Source organism: Rhyacophila brunnea, unplaced genomic scaffold, assembly GCF_057557595.1.
Source record: "Rhyacophila brunnea isolate RB1 unplaced genomic scaffold, BYU_Rbru_1.0 scaffold_19, whole genome shotgun sequence".
Lineage (NCBI taxonomy): Eukaryota > Metazoa > Arthropoda > Insecta > Trichoptera > Rhyacophilidae > Rhyacophila > Rhyacophila brunnea.
The window spans coordinates 5829213-5852413 of NW_028232848.1; the positions used below are offsets into that span (position 1 = coordinate 5829213).

At 32.4% G+C, this 23201-nt stretch overlaps 1 protein-coding gene across 1 annotated transcript in view; it reads right to left on the reverse strand.

Annotated features, from left to right (window-relative positions):
* Positions 1-2902: 2902 nt before the first annotated feature.
* The window catches only part of LOC147072677 (protein amalgam-like), a 203588-nt gene continuing 183289 nt past the window's right edge, over positions 2903-23201 (reverse strand). The window contains exons 5-6 of the mRNA XM_085945822.1: positions 7259-7416; positions 2903-3087 (exon numbers count right to left, since the gene is read on the reverse strand). Of these exons, the coding sequence (XP_085801948.1) occupies positions 2948-3087; positions 7259-7416 (298 nt within the window). The 3' untranslated portion in view covers positions 2903-2947. The remainder of the gene's footprint in view (positions 3088-7258; positions 7417-23201) is intronic.

Consider the following 23201-nt stretch of genomic DNA (forward strand, 5'->3'; position numbering starts at 1 on the left):
GCCAATGCATTTTTTAATACTTTTCACCATCTTTAAGTAAAATTGAATTCATTTTTAGTTTATTCTGTTTTGTATGAAAAGTTATTTCGATACCATTATTGGTAGCTAGGGGTCTAGGGTCCTAGCAACTAAATTATTAATACATACGTGCGTTACTATAAAAATCAATATGACATTTCAGTATTATTTCTATCAAGTACAAATTTTTTTGATCGTTTAAGTTAGTCAAGTGAAGTTTATATGATTCAACAGAAAATTTAAAAACGTTGTATATAAAAAATTCTTTTTATCTTGTAATTATTTAGCCTTTCTTTATGGAGAAATAAAGTGACCAATACAAAATTGGTGCATGTCTGCTTAAATGAAGATAATAATTATAAATTTTCTTCATTATTGCCGTAATCAAGTACCTAATATCCGTAACATAGAATAGCTCGAAGAATCGTTATGCAAAATTGTCACGTTTTTTGTCAACACCTACTTTAAAAACAATATATTTTTTTTTATGCAGTCGATAGGTTTCAAAACCGTTCTTCCATAAAGCTTTCCAAATCGAAATCGTGCGATCTACCTCTTAACCATCAGTGTAGTTGAGTACCACGAAAAAAAACTATTTATACTGACCGGATGTAAATCAAAATATTTCTATAGATAAAAGTAAAAACGTAATATACGTATCATGTTATCATGATGTATATTTGTATAAACTTATGAATCATTTCGAGTTTGGAATAATTCCTTGAATTTTTCGTATTTCTTGATAATCCAATACAATAATTAATCTAATAATATGTCAAACGGATATTTTTACGGAACTTTTGCAAAAATATTTTATCAGTTAGTAGGCATGTAATAATATTATGAACATACAATCATAATGATGAAACCGTGTGAAAACTTGACATTTCCTTTGACGAACGATTCATATGTAAAAACATGATAAAAATATATATTTAATCTCGAAAATTCGAAATATTTAAAAAATAATGTACAGTAAAAGCGCCTATTTATAAAACATGAGAGTATAATAATATATAAGAATTCAGATAACATATTTTATGCCCAATATACCTACGCATTTTTTAAAGGAGGCTTATACTGAAATAAAAAAAAGAGTGCCGCAGGTGAACTTTTTTATAAAACGTAGAGAGAAATCATTTTTATAGAAGCCTATACAAAAAATTCAATTTAGAATATTATTCTAATGATTTTCAATATTTTTATGGTAAAATATTACATATATCAGGGAGAAGTGTGTTATACGTATTATAGTCACCATAGGTTTTTGTATGAATTGTGTGTGTATGTTATTTGTACGAAAACATTTATATTAGAAGGAAATTTATTGGATGAAGCTGTCAGGGCAATTTACAAAAATATTGGAATTATATTGATTCGCTTTTTACTGACTTGATAATTTACACTGTTTTATAATGTGTTTTTAATATATTTTATTGCAATTGTATACATATTAATAAATCACGTTTTATCAAAACATTTGAGGTTATACTGTATGATTTCAATATATATATATATATATATACATCATATACATTCTGCTGTAATTATTATTGAAAGAAAATGAATGTTAGTATTTTAATATAATCCTCGTATCGTAATTAGTGCCAATTACCAAATGGGGAAATAGATAATTGAACATACATAATTTGAAAACATCTCATGCATATACACACTAGAAAAAAATACGACAGCCGACGGGATTTGAAGCTGTAACGGCTGGATTCGAACCAATGTGGTTTACCAATTAAGCTACGGGCATTCTATTAATTACGACGAATTTAATTCTTATCAAATTGCGTTAAGAGCGTACATCAGTGAAACGGTAAATAATTTTCAACTATAGGTGCGACGAAATTTTGGACAAGCTGGCAATTAAAGAGCGAAAGTCGAGCTGTGAACACGTCAATTTGTTTCGTGATGGCGACGGGGGTGTTAATTCTTAAATTGTGTAAAGATGCCTAAAAAACGTTACCCATTTACTTGAAAAAGAAGACGTGTCTATGAATATATTATTATTGTTACTAATGGAACAATAAACAGAACATTAAATGGACGCATGTTGATTTTTTATGACAAATTATGTTTTGTTCTGCAGGCGTCGTTTGCACAATCTTCGCGTCGCGTAGTCACGATCGTTTTAGACCGTGCTCCAGCTGAAGTATAGCCTTAATAATGTAGGCAATTAAATGCCTTAATTACTAACAGTTTTACGTAAGAACTGTGTGCTAGTTAAAAACGTCGTAATTAATTAAGAAGAATGCTCGTAGTTTAATCGGAAAAGCACACTGGCGCGGATCCATCGGTTACAGTTTCAAGTTCCGTCGGGTGTCGTATTTTTTTCTAGAATGAATTTTTCTAGTGGGTATATGCATGAGATATTTTAAAATTAGGTTTGTTCAAAATATAGAATGTTACATTTTCAAATCTTGTGAAATATTTGTTGAATAAATGAAGTGGTATATTAAATAGATAATAATTATTGGTGAAGTTCTATTCGGTTAAAATGCATTTTCTGCTTCTTGTAAATCGGTCTGATTGCTTCGGCCAATTTCCCTTCGTACAAGTTATAATCCGTACATCGATGAATGCATCTGATATTAATAACACAATGCTTACGGGCCCTTTTAATTAATTTTGTAATTAACGTGTTAATTTGCATTTGAAAAGTAATTAGCAAAAACACAATTTTGTGCGGCCCGTAAGCTATGGGTTGTATTTATTTCATGAATAATATAAACAATTAGAAAACCACTTAACTAAACAGTAGAAATGAATACTTTGTATGAGTCGTTTCATTAGTGTTAATAAGATATAAAAGTCCTTTCAGAATCACAACAATAGTCGATTATACAATCTATCGAAGAATGTCCTCGTAACATAATTAACGTCTTAAACACCGATGTTATGGGTAGGTTGGTGTCTCCAGTCAGGTGTGGTGCACCAAGAATCGGAGCATCATCAGACCGGCTAGGAGAGCCGGTTGGAGCCGAAGCAGGGGTGCTCCGCCAGTCTGCATGGCCGCCGGACGCTCGCCGCTCAGTACGTGGACGACCACTGATGCTGAATCTAAAAAAATAATATTATACATAAGAATAGTGACAATTGAAAAAAATACATTGCACCCTCGCAACTAAACCGCCACAAGTCCAAATTTACGTGTTTTGAGTTAATTACTACGTTTCATTGTCTATCTTTCATAGTACATGTACCGAAAATTTCATATCTCTAAGTCATCAAATTCAAGTCAAAACTTCATTCAATATCTAAACATATTTCAAAAACACAGTACAAAAATGCGAAAGGTAAAAACTTCAAAGCTGATTTTCTATGTTTGACGTTTTTTGGATTGTGCTAGTTTAATTGCGAGGGTCCGACATATGGTATGTCCATGTCAGAGAACAGATTAATAAATAGAATTCAGATAAGCTATAGCCCAAATACACTACATTTGAAGCATGGTTTTAAATGTGTGGGTGTCCTACGAAAATGAAACACATATTATAGACGTACTTGAAACCTTGAAATACACCAATATTGAATCAGCGTCAGTGCATAAACCAAGAACAGTTGTCAGAACGAAGGAAAAGCTTGGAATGACCTATTCTTGATACGTGTTTAAGTTTATTTATGTATTTAAGAAAACAAAACATAGTGAACATAACAAATCTAAGTTCAAGACGTACAATATGTGAGATTTACATTATAACAAATATTACCCTTACAAGAGAGAAGAAGCAATATATAAAATAATAACAATAATGATAATAAAAAATAAAAATAAAAACATACTTTAGTACAATTTCGAATACAAAATACATAGCACGTCACCGAAAATGTCAACGTCTTTGGGGAGCGCATTGATTAGTCTTGCACCCCTCACTAATGGTGCTTGATACGTGGAAATGGTTCCGACCCAGAATAAATCATGGCTGCGACCACGTAGGTAAATGACAGGCGCATGAAAATTCAAATTTATCAGGACACCATTATTGCAAACCATCCCTCGCGATAACAGGCAAAGTGTTTCAAGAGCAGCGATTTATAACATATTCTTCCACACTCGAGATCGGTTGCCTGTTACTCCACACCCGTTAAATTTTTCAGTTCCCATTAATTCTGTATTCCCATGTTCAGGTCTAGGGATTCCAATCCCGGGATTCCGAGCTATTTTCGATACCTATGAATCCCGGGATTAATAAACCTAATCCCGGGATTTCGGGATTAATTTTTTTATCAATTTTTATGGAAAATAAAATAAAAGCGAAAATATAACAGAAAAAATACTTTTAATAAAAAATAACTACATTAGAAATAAATTGAATTTGAATGAAGTTTGATTTATACCCATGTGTAGGTTGCCGATTAATTTTATTTTTTTCACATAAATTATTAATAATGAGAAAGATTGGAACAAAACAATGCTTCGCACTTTTAACAAAGTAATTCCACCATGATATCATGCGTTTTACGGCAGTTTCATATTTGGCTGACTAATTAGATGTATGAAGCGGAAAGGCCATAAGTACGCCATGATTATTTGCTTTACTATTTTAAATCTCGCTAATCCATCCATTATGTCTTATCAGAAACAGCAATCTTATAATAAATTCACATTAATATTTATATTACAATATTATTTACTCCATTAAACTTATGTACGTCCAAGATTGAACGTATACAATATGAACAATAAATGTCTTAAATAGTATAAATTATACTAGATTTATTTTTGACCGATTTTATCAATGTTATTTGTAAATATAAAAATTTTCTATTAACAATGGAAAAAAATGTCAATCCCGAGACCAGTCCCGGGATCCCGGGATTGACAAATTGTAATCCCGAAATCCCGGGATCAGAATTTTGGCTCGGGATTGGATTCCCTATTCAGGTCTAAATATATTGCGAATGTTAAAATATATTGACATCTTTGAACATACAAGAAAGTGACAATCAAATATTGTAGATTCCTGTAAGTGTCAATAAAAAATAGTGTAACATCGAATTTCATAATTTTATTATGACAGATGTTTTAGAGCTTATTTCACCTAATTGGTTATGTCAGTTGATATAAAATTCTTCGGAAAGTTTCTATCTCTTTCAATTGGGCCGTCCATTTATATTTCTCCCTGTCACATTGTATTTAATTTAATGTTAATTTAACAATGTTACAATCAATGACATTAATATGGACGAAGCATCTAGAAAATAAAATGACACTCACTTTGTGTCGGGTCTGCCGGATGGCGAAATTCATATTTTAATATCGGTATCCTACGCTCAAATGAACATTCTGCTTGCAAGCGGTCTGGCGACACCGCTGGGTCTGCCCATTCAAAATTTCTGACTGTCAGGTTTCGACTCCACCGTTATTATTGTGTTGCAAAATGCCAATGTGCCTAGTTAAAAATTGTAAAAAAATCTACTAAACACTCCAAGAAAGATGGGATATCACTTTGCATGTGTTAGTATTATTTATTATTTATAAAATGCCATTTTAAGATATTGATGAATGTTTATTCAATGCAATTGAATGACAGGAACCATTGGACAGTCAGTCGCCTGTGATTCGCTGCGCTCACTTGCGTCTAATCTCCGAGAAGTCGTAAGTAACCGAGAATCTGTTTCTAACGCAATGAGTCATGACACTAATACGCCATTACAATAAAGGTTATATTACTATAAATTCTCGAAGCTTGTATCGCATAATGGAAACGGATACGTCAATGGTCACGTGACATCTACCTATACATCTGTGAATGACTTTCATGCACAATTTCTCGTGCGCGCCGGGTATGAAGTGAGTCGTCCATTTAATGTGTCATTGGTTACAATACAAATGGTGGACTACTTATCGTAATACAAATGTAACCTTTAAACTATTAATTATTTTTATTCAACGAATAATTTACAAGTTTAACCTTTAAACATTATTAATGTAAAAAAATAGATACATTATCACATTTCTACCTATAAATAACTATTGATATAACTGAATTTCGCAATAATTTGAAGCCACATAGTAGCGGTTATAAAATAAGAGATATTATATTATTTTATTTTTATATTTGAAATAAAATAAGTAGATTATTTCACGAGTTGTATAGCATGTTGCGCCAACTTGTTAGAACAACATATAGTCAAGATAAAAATCATCTAATTAATGTCAGAAAAAATCAGTTATAATATTTCTGTAGCGTTCTTCATTGAAAGTAACTTTGCATTGCAATTTTAGTTTTCAAAAAATACGGTCCAATTATACCTCCAGACCATAAAACACACCAAACTGTTAATTTTTCTGGTTGTAAATTTGTTACAACGTGGGTTTTATTAGGTACTCTAAATGCGACAATTATGCTTATTTACGAAACTATTTAAACAAAAATGAGCTTTAAGATTATTTTTTCATGAAATAATGAGTGTGTTTCAAATTGCCATAAAACCCAATCAGTAAAAGTTTGACGCACCAAATAGTCATTCAGATAAGTTCATGTATTTTTTAGGTAACTGTATTTTATACGTCGTCAAATGTAAAACTTTATGAAGAATATTCCATGTACAAGAAAGTCCAAGTTCTTGAGAACGATGTGTAATTGATTGTTCTTGATTTTCATCCACACTTTGATTCACAGTATCGATATTTTCAGCAGTACTTTCGCTAAAATTTTTGACGGGTTGATTTTTAATATCACAAACATTACCATTTAACTCGAATTTTCTAGAATTTTTAAAATCTTGTGTAAATTTTGTCGTGAATAAAAAATAATAATTCAAATTAAAAACTATGATGGCACTTTGTATTATGGCGCATTGGCAAAACAAATAAATAAATGATGTTTTAAAGTAATTGCTTAGTAGAATATGGAAAACTTCATGCATTTTTCATATAATTTAATAATAAGAAAATTAATGTATGAAGATTAAGTATACGATTTGGTTTTAAGTTATAGTTTGGTTAATCAGAATACTCGATTTAAGATAAAAATCATTTAAGATTTCCTATTAAAATTGATGATTTAAGTACCATTTTTATATAAAAGCAAAAAGAATTACTCCTATATTTCTAGATGGGGTTTCCTTTCACTTTAATATGTGTAGGTTGCATCATATTTGGACATCAAAATGAGAGTGATTTGATTGCAAAGCCTACTTCAACTGCACATAAAATAATTATTGGGAATTAATACAGCCTCTCTGAGAAGTAAAAATGCAATAACGCTAATAAGGTACTTATTACCTGAAGTGCTTGGCGCGCAGGTGTAGTTTCCTGAATCCGCTGGAGCTGCGCGTGCTACCAGGAGTCTGGAGGTTCTGGTGCGACGCTCCGTCTCCACGCTGACACCTCCTCTCGCGGCGTAGTTCACCACGGCGCCGTCGTGGTACCAGTAGATGAAACTGCTCACAAGAAAACTTAATTGAGAATCAAGGCAAGAACTGTACGAATTACATAGAACGACGTAATAAGGAACCAATTAAGATTAGGATTTAAGAAGGCCTGACAAAAAGTAGCCATAAGTGCGTGAGAGAAAGCATTCACCACGCGTATAATCTCCGCAATATGCGTTAGAGTAAGATAAAAGACATTAATAATAGAGTTAGGTTTTAGAACGTGAAGCCAGTAAATATTAGTTTAGATTGTTACAGCGCATCTATTCTATACACAAGACTGCTATCGGCCGCTATCGGCAGCTATCGATGGTAGTTTATCATATTTATGTATTGAGGTATTATAATTGATACAATAAGTTAGCCGTCTAAACTGTCCAAACTGTAATCTCGCTCTAAAAGTTAACACAGGCAAGATTTTTTTAAAATTATTAATAGCCATGTCCTTGCTTTTTCGTACAAAGTGGTTGTTAGTAATTTTGAACAATCAAAAACACCCAGGATTTGAGAAAATCACATAAATATTGTGTCCTCATCGGGAGTCGAACCCAGAACTCTCGAGTGTAAGGCCAGCGCCTTAAGCACTGCACCACGAGAGCCGCCACACAGCCAATATTGGTGCTGTTAAAACATAGAACTTATTGTAACAATTACAATACCTCAATACATATGATCAACTACCCTCGATAGTCAAAGAATAGATGAACTGGAATTTATAGTTTTTGTGCAAAATTTCAAGTTAGTGGTACATATTTTTAGTTAGTTTAGTAGACATGTTAGTTAGCTGTGTTGTGTTTAAGAGTGTTAGCCTTACTGAGAAGCATGGTATGGTATGATAATAATAATTAAATCGAGGTTTTATTGTGCGTCATACGTAAAGAAAACGGCTTCACATATACGGACAATACCCTTTCTCTGTAGTATTATTACTACCAATGTTATAGTAGTTTTATATCTTTGGTTTTGCGTGGTTTTTGTTGTACTATTTGGCTGTAGGTATTGAAATATGAATATGGCTGCGATTCGCGCTGGCAAAGTTTGCATCCGAGAGCCATCAAGCGAGAAACTCGGCCGAATAAAAGGGGCAATAGTAATAGAAAACAGAAACACCTGTCGTCGAGAAATAAGAACGATATGAGACAAAGCCAACGATGTCGCTGCAAAAATCTTACAGCAGGCTGTCGCAGTCCTGGGCTACAGGGTGGCTTCGAGTAACTCGAACGGTAGGCGTCGATATTTTTTTTTCAATTTATTTCAATCTATTTATGTTAACATATTGTGGACATTACAAAGTCGATATTTTTTTCAATTTATTTCAATCTATTTATGTTAACATATTGTGGACATTACAAAGTCGATATTTTTTTTTCCAATTTATTTCAATCTATTTATGTTAACATATTGTGGACATTACAAAGTCGATATTTTTTTTTCAATTTATTTCAATCTATTTATGTTAACATATTGTGAACATTACAAAGTCGAAATTTTTTTCCAATTTATTTCAATCTATTTATGTTAACATATTGTGGACATTACAAAGTCGATATTTTTTTTCCAATTTATTTCAATCTATTTATGTTTTAAAATATTGTGGACATTACAAATAATAAGTTTAACACGCTCAAAACATGACATGAAACATTATTATAAAGAAAATAAATAATTAAAACGATAAAAATGACAATATAAAAAGAGAACATAATAATATAAACATACAAAAGCAGTGAAAATACAATTATACATCTATAAAAGTTCAAAGAAGTACACCGAGTTTGCTAAGGAGACCATATTTTAAGAATTTATAAAATAGCGTCCACCTAAACTCACCTCACGTAAGTGGAATATATCATAATGAAATCGCTTCGGATATTGATATATTCCACTTACGTGAGGGTGAATTTAGGTGGACGTTGTTTTATAAGTTTTTAAGATAGGGTCTATCAAAGTTCACTCTGTGTGCTTCCATCTACTTTCATTTTTGTTATTTTATTTTATTTCTTATTTTATTACTTATTGTATTATTAACTCACATTTCTCTGTATTTTTTTAATATTAAAAATTGTTAACACTTAATTTATGTCATGTCGTGAACGCTTTGAATTTATAATTTGTTATGTTCATTATAATATGTAAAATAAATAAATTTGATTTGATTTGATTTGATCAACTCCCGAAGCAATTTGGTTGAACATAGTTATCGCTCTCCCAATTGGCATTACCAGTGGCAGGTTGGTTCTGCACCTTGTGAGAATAAACAACTGATGCTCTCTATTTCTAAGATAATTATCAGGGACGTCAATACCTCGTGTACGTCGAAAAAAATACGTAGCTAAATAAAGATCTCTTCTAAATTGCAGACTGCAGTGTGTTAGCATACATAAGAAAAAGTCAGTTGGATAAAGCCACGGATAGTATCCATACACCTCAGGTAAAGGAGTCTCAAGAATTTCTTCTGAACCCTCTCAACTATAAGGCCATACTTCAACTGATGCGGTGCCCAAACAATACACCCACTCTCAAGCCTACTTCGAACTAAATAACGTCGGCTTAATTCTAACATATCGTAAGTCACTTTAACCTAAGTGTTCAGGAGGCAGTTAAAACTAAATATTTCAACTTACGGAAACAAATGCATATACTTTTTTTGTTGTAGGATCCATACAACCTCAAGTAAAAGAGTTTTGAAAGTATATTGGAGGTATGTCCAACTTTGAGTAGGCTGTGATCTACAATCATTGATCTAGTATCAAAAATTGCAATCGATACGTAAAGCTCAATCACTGGTAGGTTCTCAAACCATCAGTCTGGCCCGACTAAAATGTCCTTTGACTGAATTTACAAGACTTTAAGTTTCTGACTAAACCGCCAGAGCCAAAGCCGTCCAGACATTGCCGCCAAAAAAAATTTAGAATGGAGACAATTTTTATTTTTACAAATTATATTTTAGAATTTTAGCTACTTACAAAAATAAAAAAATATACGAATAAATATATATAAAAATAAAGATATAAAAATAAAAGTTATTCCAGGCATTAAGCGGATTAAGCAGGTATTAGTGGATTTTTTTTTGTTTTTAGTACTAAGTATAAAAAGCTTATGATTTTAAGTTATTAAGCTTGTTATATTATTACAGCTGCAACGGATTAAATCTCACATTACATTGATTATTGTAAGTATGTAAATTTATATCGATACGCAATTGGAAAAACCAACAAAGCACTTGTTTTATATATTTTTGTATTTTTTTCGGGCGGTTTTGTCTAGGCGGATTTTTATCCGGGCGGTATTAACGAGCACTGGTACAGGCGGATTAGGTTTGGCGGCAATGTCTGGGCGGTTTTGTCAGGGTGCCTTTTAAGTTAAGAGTACACAGGAAGAGAGGAGCACGTAGAGGTAAAATTAAGAAATATATTTTGTAAAAAAAGCTAATATAAAAACTGCAGAACAATCTAAGTGAACTTGAGTGAAGGTAACTGCTACTGAGACATTCCTAGTCATAAAAAATGATACTATATACCCGTGATACGCCCGATTAATACCGGATGTAGTTTTGTAGGACCATTAACTTCAATATCACTGTTTTCCATAATGCCGGCAGTAGCTTTTATTGGAAAGTAATAATTTGTATATATGAAAAGCCTCCCTTCTTGGATTTACTTATTTCTAATTCTAAATTCTGATTTCTAAAAAATCAATATTTCATGAGATATCTATTAAATTTAATCTTTCATTTAAGAGAATTATTTCCAGGTAAGGGTATATTTTTGCCTAATATGGTTGGACTAATTGTAAAGCTGTTTGTTACCAATTGAAAAAGGAATAAAACTGATATTGGTTGTAATATAATGTTATAATTAATCGTGGAATAAATACTAATACAATAAAATTATAGCTTGACACTTTAAAGCAACGATACTCAACGTTTTTTTTCTTTGGGCCAAATACATATATTTGTAAAGTAACGCGGGCCGCATACTACTGGTGTGACGAAAAAAATCATGAAACACGCCCTTTTTTAGAAAACATTTTTGAGATTTTAAAAATTATGAGTGTTTTTTAAAATAATCGTGTGCGATAGCAACACCCTGATGTAAACCATAATGACAATCCTCTTCGGGTGTCACTATTTGTGCGTCAAAGTCGAAACGAATCTCAAGATATACGAAATTCCTGATAATAAATATGTTTCGGGCCGCACATAAAAGCTTAAAGGGCCGCATACAGCCCGCGGGCTGCAGGTTGAGTATCGGTGCTTTAAAGTATTCGATATTTCTTATAATGAATTTTCACGTATAGATGTATCTTGGTTTGAACTAGTCCTTAGTAACAGAAAGGCTATGTTTTTATTAGGATAAGTTAAATGAAGGCTTAAAATAAAACACAACTTCTCAAATGTTTTTTTTTATTAAAGTTATAATGCTATGAATTAGAAGACGCCTGGGTATTTCCATATTCGGCGCGTGTCTAAAGGTTGAAAAAAGATCAGTTGATAAACTCTAAGCAAGAGTATCCAGACATTTCCACGTGGAAAAGTCCGAAATTTTTCTGCAAAGTATAAAAAAGTTTTATGAAGGCTTTTGAAATGATAACTTTTCGCGTAATGCGAAAGCAATGTTCTGAATACAAACATTTTTGTACTTACCCTTTGAAATGTGTCAACCGTGAAATGGGAAAGGGTACCTACGTATTAAAATTATTATACGGGGTTGTTTTGGCAAATGTCAAAACTTTGAATGTAGAGATTGTATTTAATTTATCACTAAATGTATTAGTATTTCACAGTATAAGCCGGAATTATAAAGTGACTTTTCATTTCGCCTATAAATAACATAAGCGCTGTATTGAAAATACAGTCTTACATCAAGATAATTTATTTGCTATTCGAATTAAATATGAATTGTTTCAAGGGTCAACATTTTTTTAATTAATAAAATCAATCAACATGACAATTTACAGAACGATTTATAGGTACAACATTAAGTACAGACCTATAAACTTATCTGTGTTGATGGATATCAAACGCCGTAAAGTCCACATATTGAAAAAAATGACTTTTGATATACGTTTAATAGAGTATGGAAATCTGCACATTATGGTATACTGCAAACCCCCATAAGTCCACTGTTTACGTATGAAATCACGTTTCGAAAGATCAATATTTTTTCAAACCACCTTAAGTCCACAAGCTAAAGGTGAACGATGGCACCTATCATTTATAACAATTATAACATAAAATGGATGTAGAAGTGGATTTTGTGGATCCAGACAAAGCCAGAAAGAGGTCGAGCACCGAAGCTAAGAAGAAAAATCCTTGTAGCCATCGTGGGTATTAGATTCAATTATCTTACAATATCTCACATGTTACAACCATTTGTATTACAAGATATGATAAAACTGCATTTTTCTCAGTTTGACATTCAGTGGACTTTACGACGTTTGATATGTGTCAACACCTGAAGAATGGGATAGGGGGCCACTGTCGAAAACTACCCAATCAAGACTAGTAACTGGACAAAATCTGACATTTTCATGGAGTCCTGTGGTAGTTCGTCGTTCCATTTTAGGTCATTGTATGGATCAGTTTGTAGGTATGTAATATGTATCTATATTTATACTATAAAACAAAAATTATGTTCGAAAGTCAAAGGCTGCTCTAAAGCGCTGTTACTTTACTGAAGATGTATTGGCCAATATTAGGATCAATGTAGTATTTTGAGGATTCTGTGTGGTTTATGAGAAAAAGAATATAATCCAACAAAGCAATAATGCACAATCAAAACCTATATTTGGTTTTTTGTAACGTAATATAGAATAGTAAAAATATATTAACACAAAAAAAAAATCCCTAACCATAACTGGGTACAAACACTAGTAGGCATATAAAATACAACCTATCTGTGGCGAACAACGAGTCCTGTGAGAACCATGCATTATCAGCAAAATCCGTGATGTACGAATCCATTGCAAAACTATTATTTAATTATTTTTATATACATTTTCCACAGGCCGTCAGCGGTTTTGGATAGTGTTTATTCAGTGAAAAAAATAAGATTGCTAATTACATACATTTTTTTAGCATACCAATTTTACAGGAATCTAATTACCACATGCAAATAAAAACTTTTACCTCAGTAATATTTTATTAGGTTAAAATGCATCTCTTACCGAAAGGCATGAGATACTCAATGTCAGCATTATTCAATCATGGGGGGTTCAATAAATATCATGATTGAATGAATGACTTCATATATATCATATATTTATATAAGCACCCCGATTGGTGTTCCGCTGAACTCCAAGGTTCCTTGAGGTAAAATAATGGTTAAGAGATTTTATTTATTTTTTAAATAAATCTACACAAATTATTGAGTTGTCGGAACTCGGCATCACACGAAACACTAGTATTCATAATAATACATAAGTGAATATTTTATAAAGTCGTTTTTTTATCTTATATTAATGTCACTTTGCTGACCGATCTACCACACCAGGACTATAGGCTTAGGCTCTAAGGCGCCGGCTACACGCTCATGATTTACCGCGAACTTAACTGTGCAAACCGGTTTGTATCGGGAAGTCCGTGTGTATGGACAGGAAAACTGTAGCTAGCGCAAACCGAAAAGCGCTCCGTATTTTTTGCACAAACTATACCGTGCAGGCAAATCGCTGCCGTTTAACCGGCGCTTAAGACTAGAGCCCTGTCAGCCCTTCCCATTCTTGAGGCCATGCCATAATATGAAGTTTAATTAGTTAGGCTTGTATTAAATAATGAAGATTTAAATGTTTAATAAAAACATAAAATTACAGAGTAACTTGTATAAATTATTTAAAAAACTGAATATATATTTGAATGAATATTTTTATTAAAATGGCTTTGTTGATACTAGTATAAATGCTTTATATTTTTAAATAAAGTCTGTTTATTTTATGCGTAGACTGTTATTTTTAAAAGTTATTTAATTAAGGGTAATAATAATTGACATTGAAAAACTTTGCTGGGACCGAATAAAATTGTTTTAATAAGAATATTATTCCAAAATATTCTCTTAACTCTGCAAGAAGTTTGGAGAATAATGGTTGGGAGGGTAGACACTAAAAGAACTTTGTCATTTTATCGAATAGGCATAATTAACGTAAGTACAAAATATAATAACATAACAATACGCCTAATTTTTAAAATAATTATACTGAAAAATAAATCCTACTTAGTATTGTCAACAATCATTCACAGAAATATGACAGATAAGATAAAAATAATTAATAATAAAATAAAAAAACTTTTTATATACAACGTTTTTAAATTTTCTGTCGAATCATATAAACATGACTGGCCTAGCTTAAACGATCAAAAAAAAATGTACTTGATAGAAATTTATTTTAATCATTTGATAACTCTATAAAGTATTTTTATTACATAACATTGTATTGTTTTAAACCTCTCGATCTAATGTTTTAGAATATAGTCATATTTCAGTACGTCCATGTGCAGTCTTCAGTACTTCATTTATCGTTTCTCAATTTATGGCTACGGCCGTATGTTGTAACTTAGCCACTGGGAAATGCCAATAGATGTACCGAAATATGACTATATTCTAAAACATTAGATCGAGAGGTTTAAAAGAATACAATTTTATGTAATAAAAATACTTTATAGAGTTATCAAATGATTAAAATAAATATAAAGGATAATAAGGCTTCAGAATTATATAAATAGATTATCTACAACGTTTAAGGAATGTCCAGGGTTATGCTCTGAAAATACCATAAAAGCTCCATTTTGACCTATGCTGAGCATGTGGGCCCTTAAGCCTATAGTTTGATTGAAAGCTTATATTATACTATGCACTTGAAAGCGAAATTATTACGATAATTAGTTATCCCAGAAAAAAAGCAACAATGAAAAATACATTGCGATTCAGTTCACCAAAATTTTATTTGATAATACTTATTTATTTGTTAATTTAATACGTTTGTACATTTTTGACAGCAATGTTTTACGTATCACTTCGCGAGTGCCTCAGTGGATAACTTAAGATGATACATCAGTGAAACGGCAAATAATTTTCAACTATAGGCGCGACGAAATTTTGGACTCGCTGGCATTCGGAGAGAGAACGTCGAGCTGGGAACACGTCAATTTGTTTCGTGATGGCGACGGGGGTATTTATTCTTAAATCGTGTAAAGATGACTAAAAACGTTACCCATTTACTTGAAAAAGAAAACATGCCAATGAATATATTATTATTGTTACTAATAGAACAATAAACAGAACATTAAATGGATGCATGTTAGATTTATATGACAAGTTATATTTCGTTCGGCATGCGTCATTTGCACCCGCGACCCGCAATCCGCGCATCGCCTAGCCACGTTATTTTTAGACCATGCCTCAACTGAGGTATAGCCTTAACTTGAATTTTACGGGGATTAGATAAGCTTCTAACTTAATCAGTACAAAAACCCAAAATTGAAATTGATTGAAAAAAAACAATACTAGTTAAAATTCATACTAGTGAGTGGAATCAAATGCACAACCGCAGTTCATGAAACAAGGTGGAAGCGTACTTACCCCTGCTTTACAGAAAGGTAGAAAATACCACAGGTTTTATATTAAATACGTACACGCCAGAATTCGTATTGGTCATTTCATGAACTTTGGCCCGATGGAAATTTAATTCAAAACTATACATACCTACGTTGTTTTTGAAAGTAGTTAATTTATATTATATTATATATACGATTTACGTATATGGACATATTGTGTACAGATAATAATATGTTTTATAATTACAAGATAAAAAGAACTTTTTATATACAACGTTTTAAAATTTTCTGTTGAATCATATAAACTTGACTTGACTAGCTTAAACGATCAAAAAAAAAATTGTATTTGATAGAAATAATACTGAAATGTCATTTTGACACTCATATTGATTTCCATAGTAACGCACGTATATATTAATATTTAGTTGTTAGGACCCTAGCAACCAATAAAAGTGGATTAGATTACGGATTTCTTCCGAAATAACTTTTCATAGAAATTAACTGAATTGAAACTGAAAGAACTAAAACTGAAAGAATTAAATGAAAATGAGTTCAATTCTACTTAAAGATGGCTAAAAGTATTAAAAGTATTAAATGCATTGGCATCGTGTTCTGATATATTCTAAAAGTTTCAAATCTAGCTAGTCGGGAAGTTAATTAAAAATCGATTGTAAGATTTGTACTGGACAAACAACCACCGGACGAATAAGAATATGAACTAATAAAAACGTTGTAATAAATATGGGAATATGGCTTACGGCATTGGAAGTGTAGAACCCCGGGTCGTGAGCATCGATCAATATACGTAATAGTGTACACAAATCATATGAAAATTTGAGTGTAAATGCATACATGCAACACTACGAATATATGAAACAATCAGCGCTCGCTATGGAAAATTTTACGAACTGGAGCGCTCGATAAGTTACCGAAATTGTTTTCGATATTTTGTTACGGAAAAATGCAATAAGTCTTTAATCTTCTGAAATGTATATCAACTGAAAATTGAGCAGGGAAAGTTTAGCAGTGCCGCAGGCACGTAAAAATATTTAGATGAAATATTCTCTCAAGGATTATTATAATAATAAGTATTAAAATATTTTATTCTTTTATCAACCGCCCATAAGAGGTACATTGTCTGCCTAGTCGCAGAGTATGTCACTTCGATAAAAGTGCGTTATTTACAATAATTGTGTAATTATCACAGAACATATTAATAAATAGAATTCCGATAGGCTATTCCCCAATACACTACATTTCGACGCAGGGTTGTTTTGAATGTGCTAGTGTCATATGAGAATGAATCACACATTATAGACGTGCACTATTGTGTGTCAGCGTATAAACCGAGAGCAGTTGTCAGAATGAAAGACAAGCATATTCTTGACACGTGTTTAGGTGTATCCCATTTTTTCCACACTCGAGATCGGTTGCATGTTACTCCACACCCATTAGGTGTTTCAGTTCCCATTATTTATAAGTTCCCTGGTAATTAGTATAGACTTATACAAATAATAATTCGGTGGCCGCGCGGCTTAAACGTTGGACTATCCCGCCGTGGGTCCCAGGTTCGAATCCTGGGTCTGGCAAGTACACATATTGTTTTTTAATTTGTGTGCGAGTCAGGGTATGGACCTAATATGTTGAGCAAGTGGCTGACATCCATTTCTCGTAAAAAACAAAAATTTGTTAATACAAACCTCTACTCTGTGGAGACCCATATGATCCTATTAGGATCGGACATGGTCGAAATAATAATAATAATAATCAAATCAAATCAAATTTATTTATTTTACCTATAATGAACATAACAAATTATAAATTCAAAGCGTTCACGACATGACATAAAATAAGTGTTAATATTTTTTAAAAATAAAAATACAGAGAATAAGTAATAAAATAAGAAATAAAATAAGAAAATAAATAAAATAAGTAACAAAATAAAAGTAGATGGAAGCACACAAAGTGAACTTTGATAGACCCTATCTTAAAAACTTATAAAACAACGTCCACCTAAATTCACCCTCATGTAAGTGGAATATATCAATATCCAAAGCGATTTCATTAAACATGGTTACTGCCCTCCCAATTGGCATTACTAATGGCAGGTTAGTTCTGCACCGTGGGAGAACAAACAACGGATGTCCTCGATTCCTAAAGTAATTATCAGAGACACACAAGCCAACACCACCAAGAATGGCAGAGTTCACATTTACGCCACGTATAAGTCTGAAAAAATATGTAGCTAAATAAAGATCCCTTCTAAATTTTAATCTATAGTATGTAAGCATCCCTAAGAGAAAATCAATCGGATAGAGCCACGGATAATATCCATACAGCCGAAAGTAAAGGAGTCTTAAAAATTTCTTTTGGACTCTCTCCACCATAAGGCCGTACTTCAACTGATGTGGGGCCCAAACGATAGACCCACTCTCAAGTTTGCTTCTAACTAAGGAGTTATAGAGAATTTTTAGTACCGTAACATCCGAAAAGACCCGGGAAGTACGCAAGACAAAGCCCAACATCTTGATAACATAATGAACCACACATTACAGACGTGCAATAGTGTATGATGCAACCTTCAAATACACCAATATTGATTGACCGTCAGCGCATAAGCCGAGTTGTCAGAATGAAAGATAAGCGTATTCTTGATACGTGTTTAAGTTTATCCCATATTCTTCCACACTCGAGATCGGTTGTCTATTACTCCACACCCGTTAGGTGTTTCAGTTCCCATTATTTCAGAGTTCCGAGAAGATGTTAGAAGTGTACAGTAAATAAATTTAATTATTTTTCAACAATTCACGAACAGGAAGGCAATTTTTAATTTTTCGCGACAGCCCTAAGTATTTCACGAACCGAATCTCAAGTTAATTTCGAGCCCTGAATACGAAATAAATGAATTTTAAGAAAATTATGTTTAAAAAAACCTTTTATGTTATTTTAGTTCTAGGAAACCATATTTGTCTTGCGTCGAAAATAAATTTTAAGAAAAAAAAACTGTTTGAAATATTCCATTTTTAAAATTTGTCTTTATTTCGTTCAGGTTCGTTTACTTTGGAATTGAATACCTCTTCGCTCATTCTGCTTGTTTGATACATAATGATATTTCACGACTAATAGCGCCTGTACACGTGCATGGAATTATTGTCGGCAATAGTGTTTATTTTAAACTATCATGACAATAACTGTTTACACGTAAAAGTGCTGACTGTCTCTCCAATCTCATTCTTCAAGAGTAAGCGAGGCGCGATGTTGTCATTTTATAGTACCTACTATCTGACAGGTCTTATTGAAAATCGGTTAAGCTCAAAATGAGTAGTTCGTTTTTTACCGGCGTATTGTAGGCGCAGATCGAAAATAATCTTACTTGCGCGTTGAATTCGGAACCTTCCAAACTTGTTTGATTCATGCACGCAATCTTGCCAACTGTTTCCCCATACATTTTCTTACTGTGCACAGTAAAACTCTGCACGTGTGAACGAGGTATAATTTTAGTTTTACTTTCCTTTCATTTAGACAATGTTACACACTACGGAGTCTAAAGGGGTTCTATTTCAATAAAGTAAAGCAATTTAAATTAATTAATTAATTAATTAATTAATTTGGCATGAAGTACCTAGTTTTAGTCGATAGTGCTAAGTTTAAAACGCACATTCAAAATGAGGAACCGAGTTAGCAGATACACAAGTAATTTACATAGGTATGTACCCGCAATTAGACAGAAGAATTTGAATATAATTGTGAGCATTCAAGTTCTTTGTAATTTTACGCTAGATAATAAATACTATTGAAGACTTTGTTATTCAATTCATGTAATATATCGTATATTGTATCTTGTATAGGGATTCCAATCCCGGGATCCTGAGCTATTTTCGATACCTATGAATCCCGAGATTGGTAAACATAATCCCGAAGATTTCGGGATTGATTTTTTTGCTCAATTTTTATGGAAAATAAAATAAAAACGAAAATATAAGAGAAAAAATACTTTTAATAACAAATAACTAAATTAGAAATAAACTGAGTTTGAATGAAGTTTGATTTATACCCATATGTAAGTTGCCGATTCATTTTATTTTTTCACATTAATTAATAAAAATGAGAAAGATTGGAAAAAAACAATGCTTCGCACTTTTAACAAAGTAATTCCACCATGATCTCATACGTTTTACGGCAGTTTCATATTTGGCTGACTAATTAGATTTATGAAGCGGAAAGGCCATACACCTCGATTTGCTTTACTATTTTATATCTCGCTAACTCATTCATTAGGTCTTTACAATGAGAAATAGCAATCTCATATTAAATTCACATTATTATTTATATTAAAATATTATTTACTCCATTAAACTAATGTATTTTCAAGATTGAACATACACGATATTAACAATAAAAATGTCTTAAATAGTATAAATTATACCAGATTTATTTTTGACCGATTTTATCAACGTTATTTGTAAATATTAACTATGGAAAAATCGCCAATCCCGGGATTGTCAAATTGTAATCCCGAAATCCCGGGATCAGAATTTTTGCTCGGGATTGGATTCCCTAATCCTGTATAGTGTATATCTAGAAGACGTTGTATCTTACTGTCGACATAGAAGATAACGCGGTGAGAGCATCAGATTATCTCGGGTTACTTTGCACTCTCCCTCATTCCGTAATTTACGATATCATCAGTGAAGGAGTTGTTTTCTTCACTATTCGATTTCAATTATCTCGCAAAATAAATCGAAGGCACATATTTTTTCCATTACTATCTGGAAAACGAACGGGAAGAATCGATAAGTGAAGAATTCAGATCGAGGAAAACGTCTGCCTAAAAAATGCTGTTGCTCCGCTTGGACAATGGACTATGCGCTTCAAGTAAGTATATATTGTATTGAGTGAGAGCTGTCACACCATTTGCCAAACTGACCCTCCAGTCAGCTTGGGAAGAAGCATAAGCCCGGTGATGGATGTGAACACAAATACGTGTTTCAAGGCACCCTAGTTTGTGACATTCAGCGTCCTTGTGACAGAGTTCCACGGTTTAAGGAGTTATAGATAGTCGTTGCACACTAGCGTATGATCAGATACTGTGACATCTTCAGACATTATGAACACTATAATAAAAAAAATTCGTATTCGTTGTCAGTGTGTATTTACCATTGGTGAGTATGCATAGTGCCTGAAAATGCACAAAAGGCAAAATCTGGGTCGCAAAAAATGACTCAAATGGAATAGGATGAAACTCAAATAAATTAGAGTGTAATTAAATTCTAATGGATTAAAGTTTTGAACTATTCCATTTGAGTCGTTTTTTGCGAACCGGGTTTCGCCTTTCGGCAACTTCGGGCACCATGTGCACTCACCAAAAGCTAAATCCATTAGAATTTAAATTCAAATTCCATCAAGCACCCACAGTCGATAGCATTAATATTAGAGTGTAATTATATGTTATTGGAATAACTGCATTCATAATAAGTGAATAATGTCGAACAAATAATAGAATAAAAATAGGTACAGTTCGGTTATCAGGAATACAGCGGAAAACACATTTTGAAAATTGCCGATAAACTGGATTATTCGTTAGGTTAACGGTTAACCTAACCAAACCTAACCTAACCTAAACTAACCCAAACTAACAAATAATCCAGTATATCGGGTATTTTCATAATGCGTATTTCCGCTGTATTCCTGATAACCAAACAGTACCTAAAAATATGTTAAAAAAATAGGGTTCCAAAATAATTAAGGGGTTCTTAAAATTTCAGAGTTCATTTCCGGTTCCCTTTGAGTCCTAGTAGTAAGTTTTAAAACTGAATAATCAATGAAGGTGATCGTTTATTACAATATGTACTGTTGAAATTGTTACCAGTGAAGCTTGTTTTTTACCATTACGATTTTTTATTATAAAAAAGAAAATAGTCTCGACTGAAAATAGGAATCTTCAATATTTGCCGATAAATTATTCATAAACCAATTTTTCGTGTAGCCACTCTGTACTTTGCGGCCAAGAATTTTCCGATTTCCCTATTTCTTTGAAAGCGTCCACCTGCACAAAACAATATGGCTTGCAAACTTGACGATTTTCCTGTTTTGTCCTAGTCCAGTGACTGGAAAGTAAATGATAAAGAATTTAAAAATAAATAGCGAATATGTATACCTACTAATTATATTAGGCGTAGCGTCGCGTCGGCCTATGGCGCCGTCGGTCGCAGGTTCGAATCCTGGGTTTGGCAAAAATATACATATTGTTTTTCAATTTGTGGGTGAGTCAGAGTATGGACCTAATAGGTTGAGAGGTTGACATCAATTTCTCGTAAAAACAATATCTGTTAATACAAGCCTCCACCTCGTGGAGGCCCATATTATGATTTTATTAGGATCGGACATGGTCAAAAAAATAAAAAAATTAGTAATTTATACCGTGTTATCTATACCAGGTGAAAATTACACGTTATTATATTCAGGGAATGTAAAGTTATATAGTCACACAAAAAAATCGGTGCGTGTACTTATGTACGCGCGTTAGAAGTTATACTTCTTTGGCGTAACAAAACAATAACAAAATTTATGATAACGTAGCTTTTAATTATCTTGTTAAATTTCCCACTCAAGAAAAAGGGCCGCCTATTGGAGCGCCGTTGGTTTATTTCTGTACAAATTAACTTATTTTACTAAATCATATAATTATTTCTCGTTGTTTTTATTTTTAAAGTAACAACTATCACTCTGACGTTTAATTGTTTGTTTACGTAATGAATTGCAAATGGCCGACAATAATAAATTCGTTGCCAGTTGCCGTTGTCAACGGAACAATTCTACTATAAAACTTGCGTTTGTATACAGCTGACAGATATTATGCTGTCGATTACTTTCGTAGCGGTGTGCGCGCGCAGCTCTCAATTTCACTCTCTACCAAACGCCCCAAAAGAAGTATAACTTCAAAAAATAATATGAATAATGAAAAATGAATTTCCACAAAACATTTTAGAATAACCTCGTGTGCAGTCAATATAACATATCATTAGGGCCCGGATTTATATGCAACAAAAAACATGATTATATGCATGCACTTAAAATCAATAAAATATGCACTAAAACCGAAGAAATATGCAGTTAAAAATTGTCATTTTTTGTGGGAAAAATTGTAAATACCCACTTTACCCAATATTACTGACAAAAAATCGAATAACTAGTTAATAATTTTTCAACATAATACGATATCAGAACAAAAAACACAAACAAATAA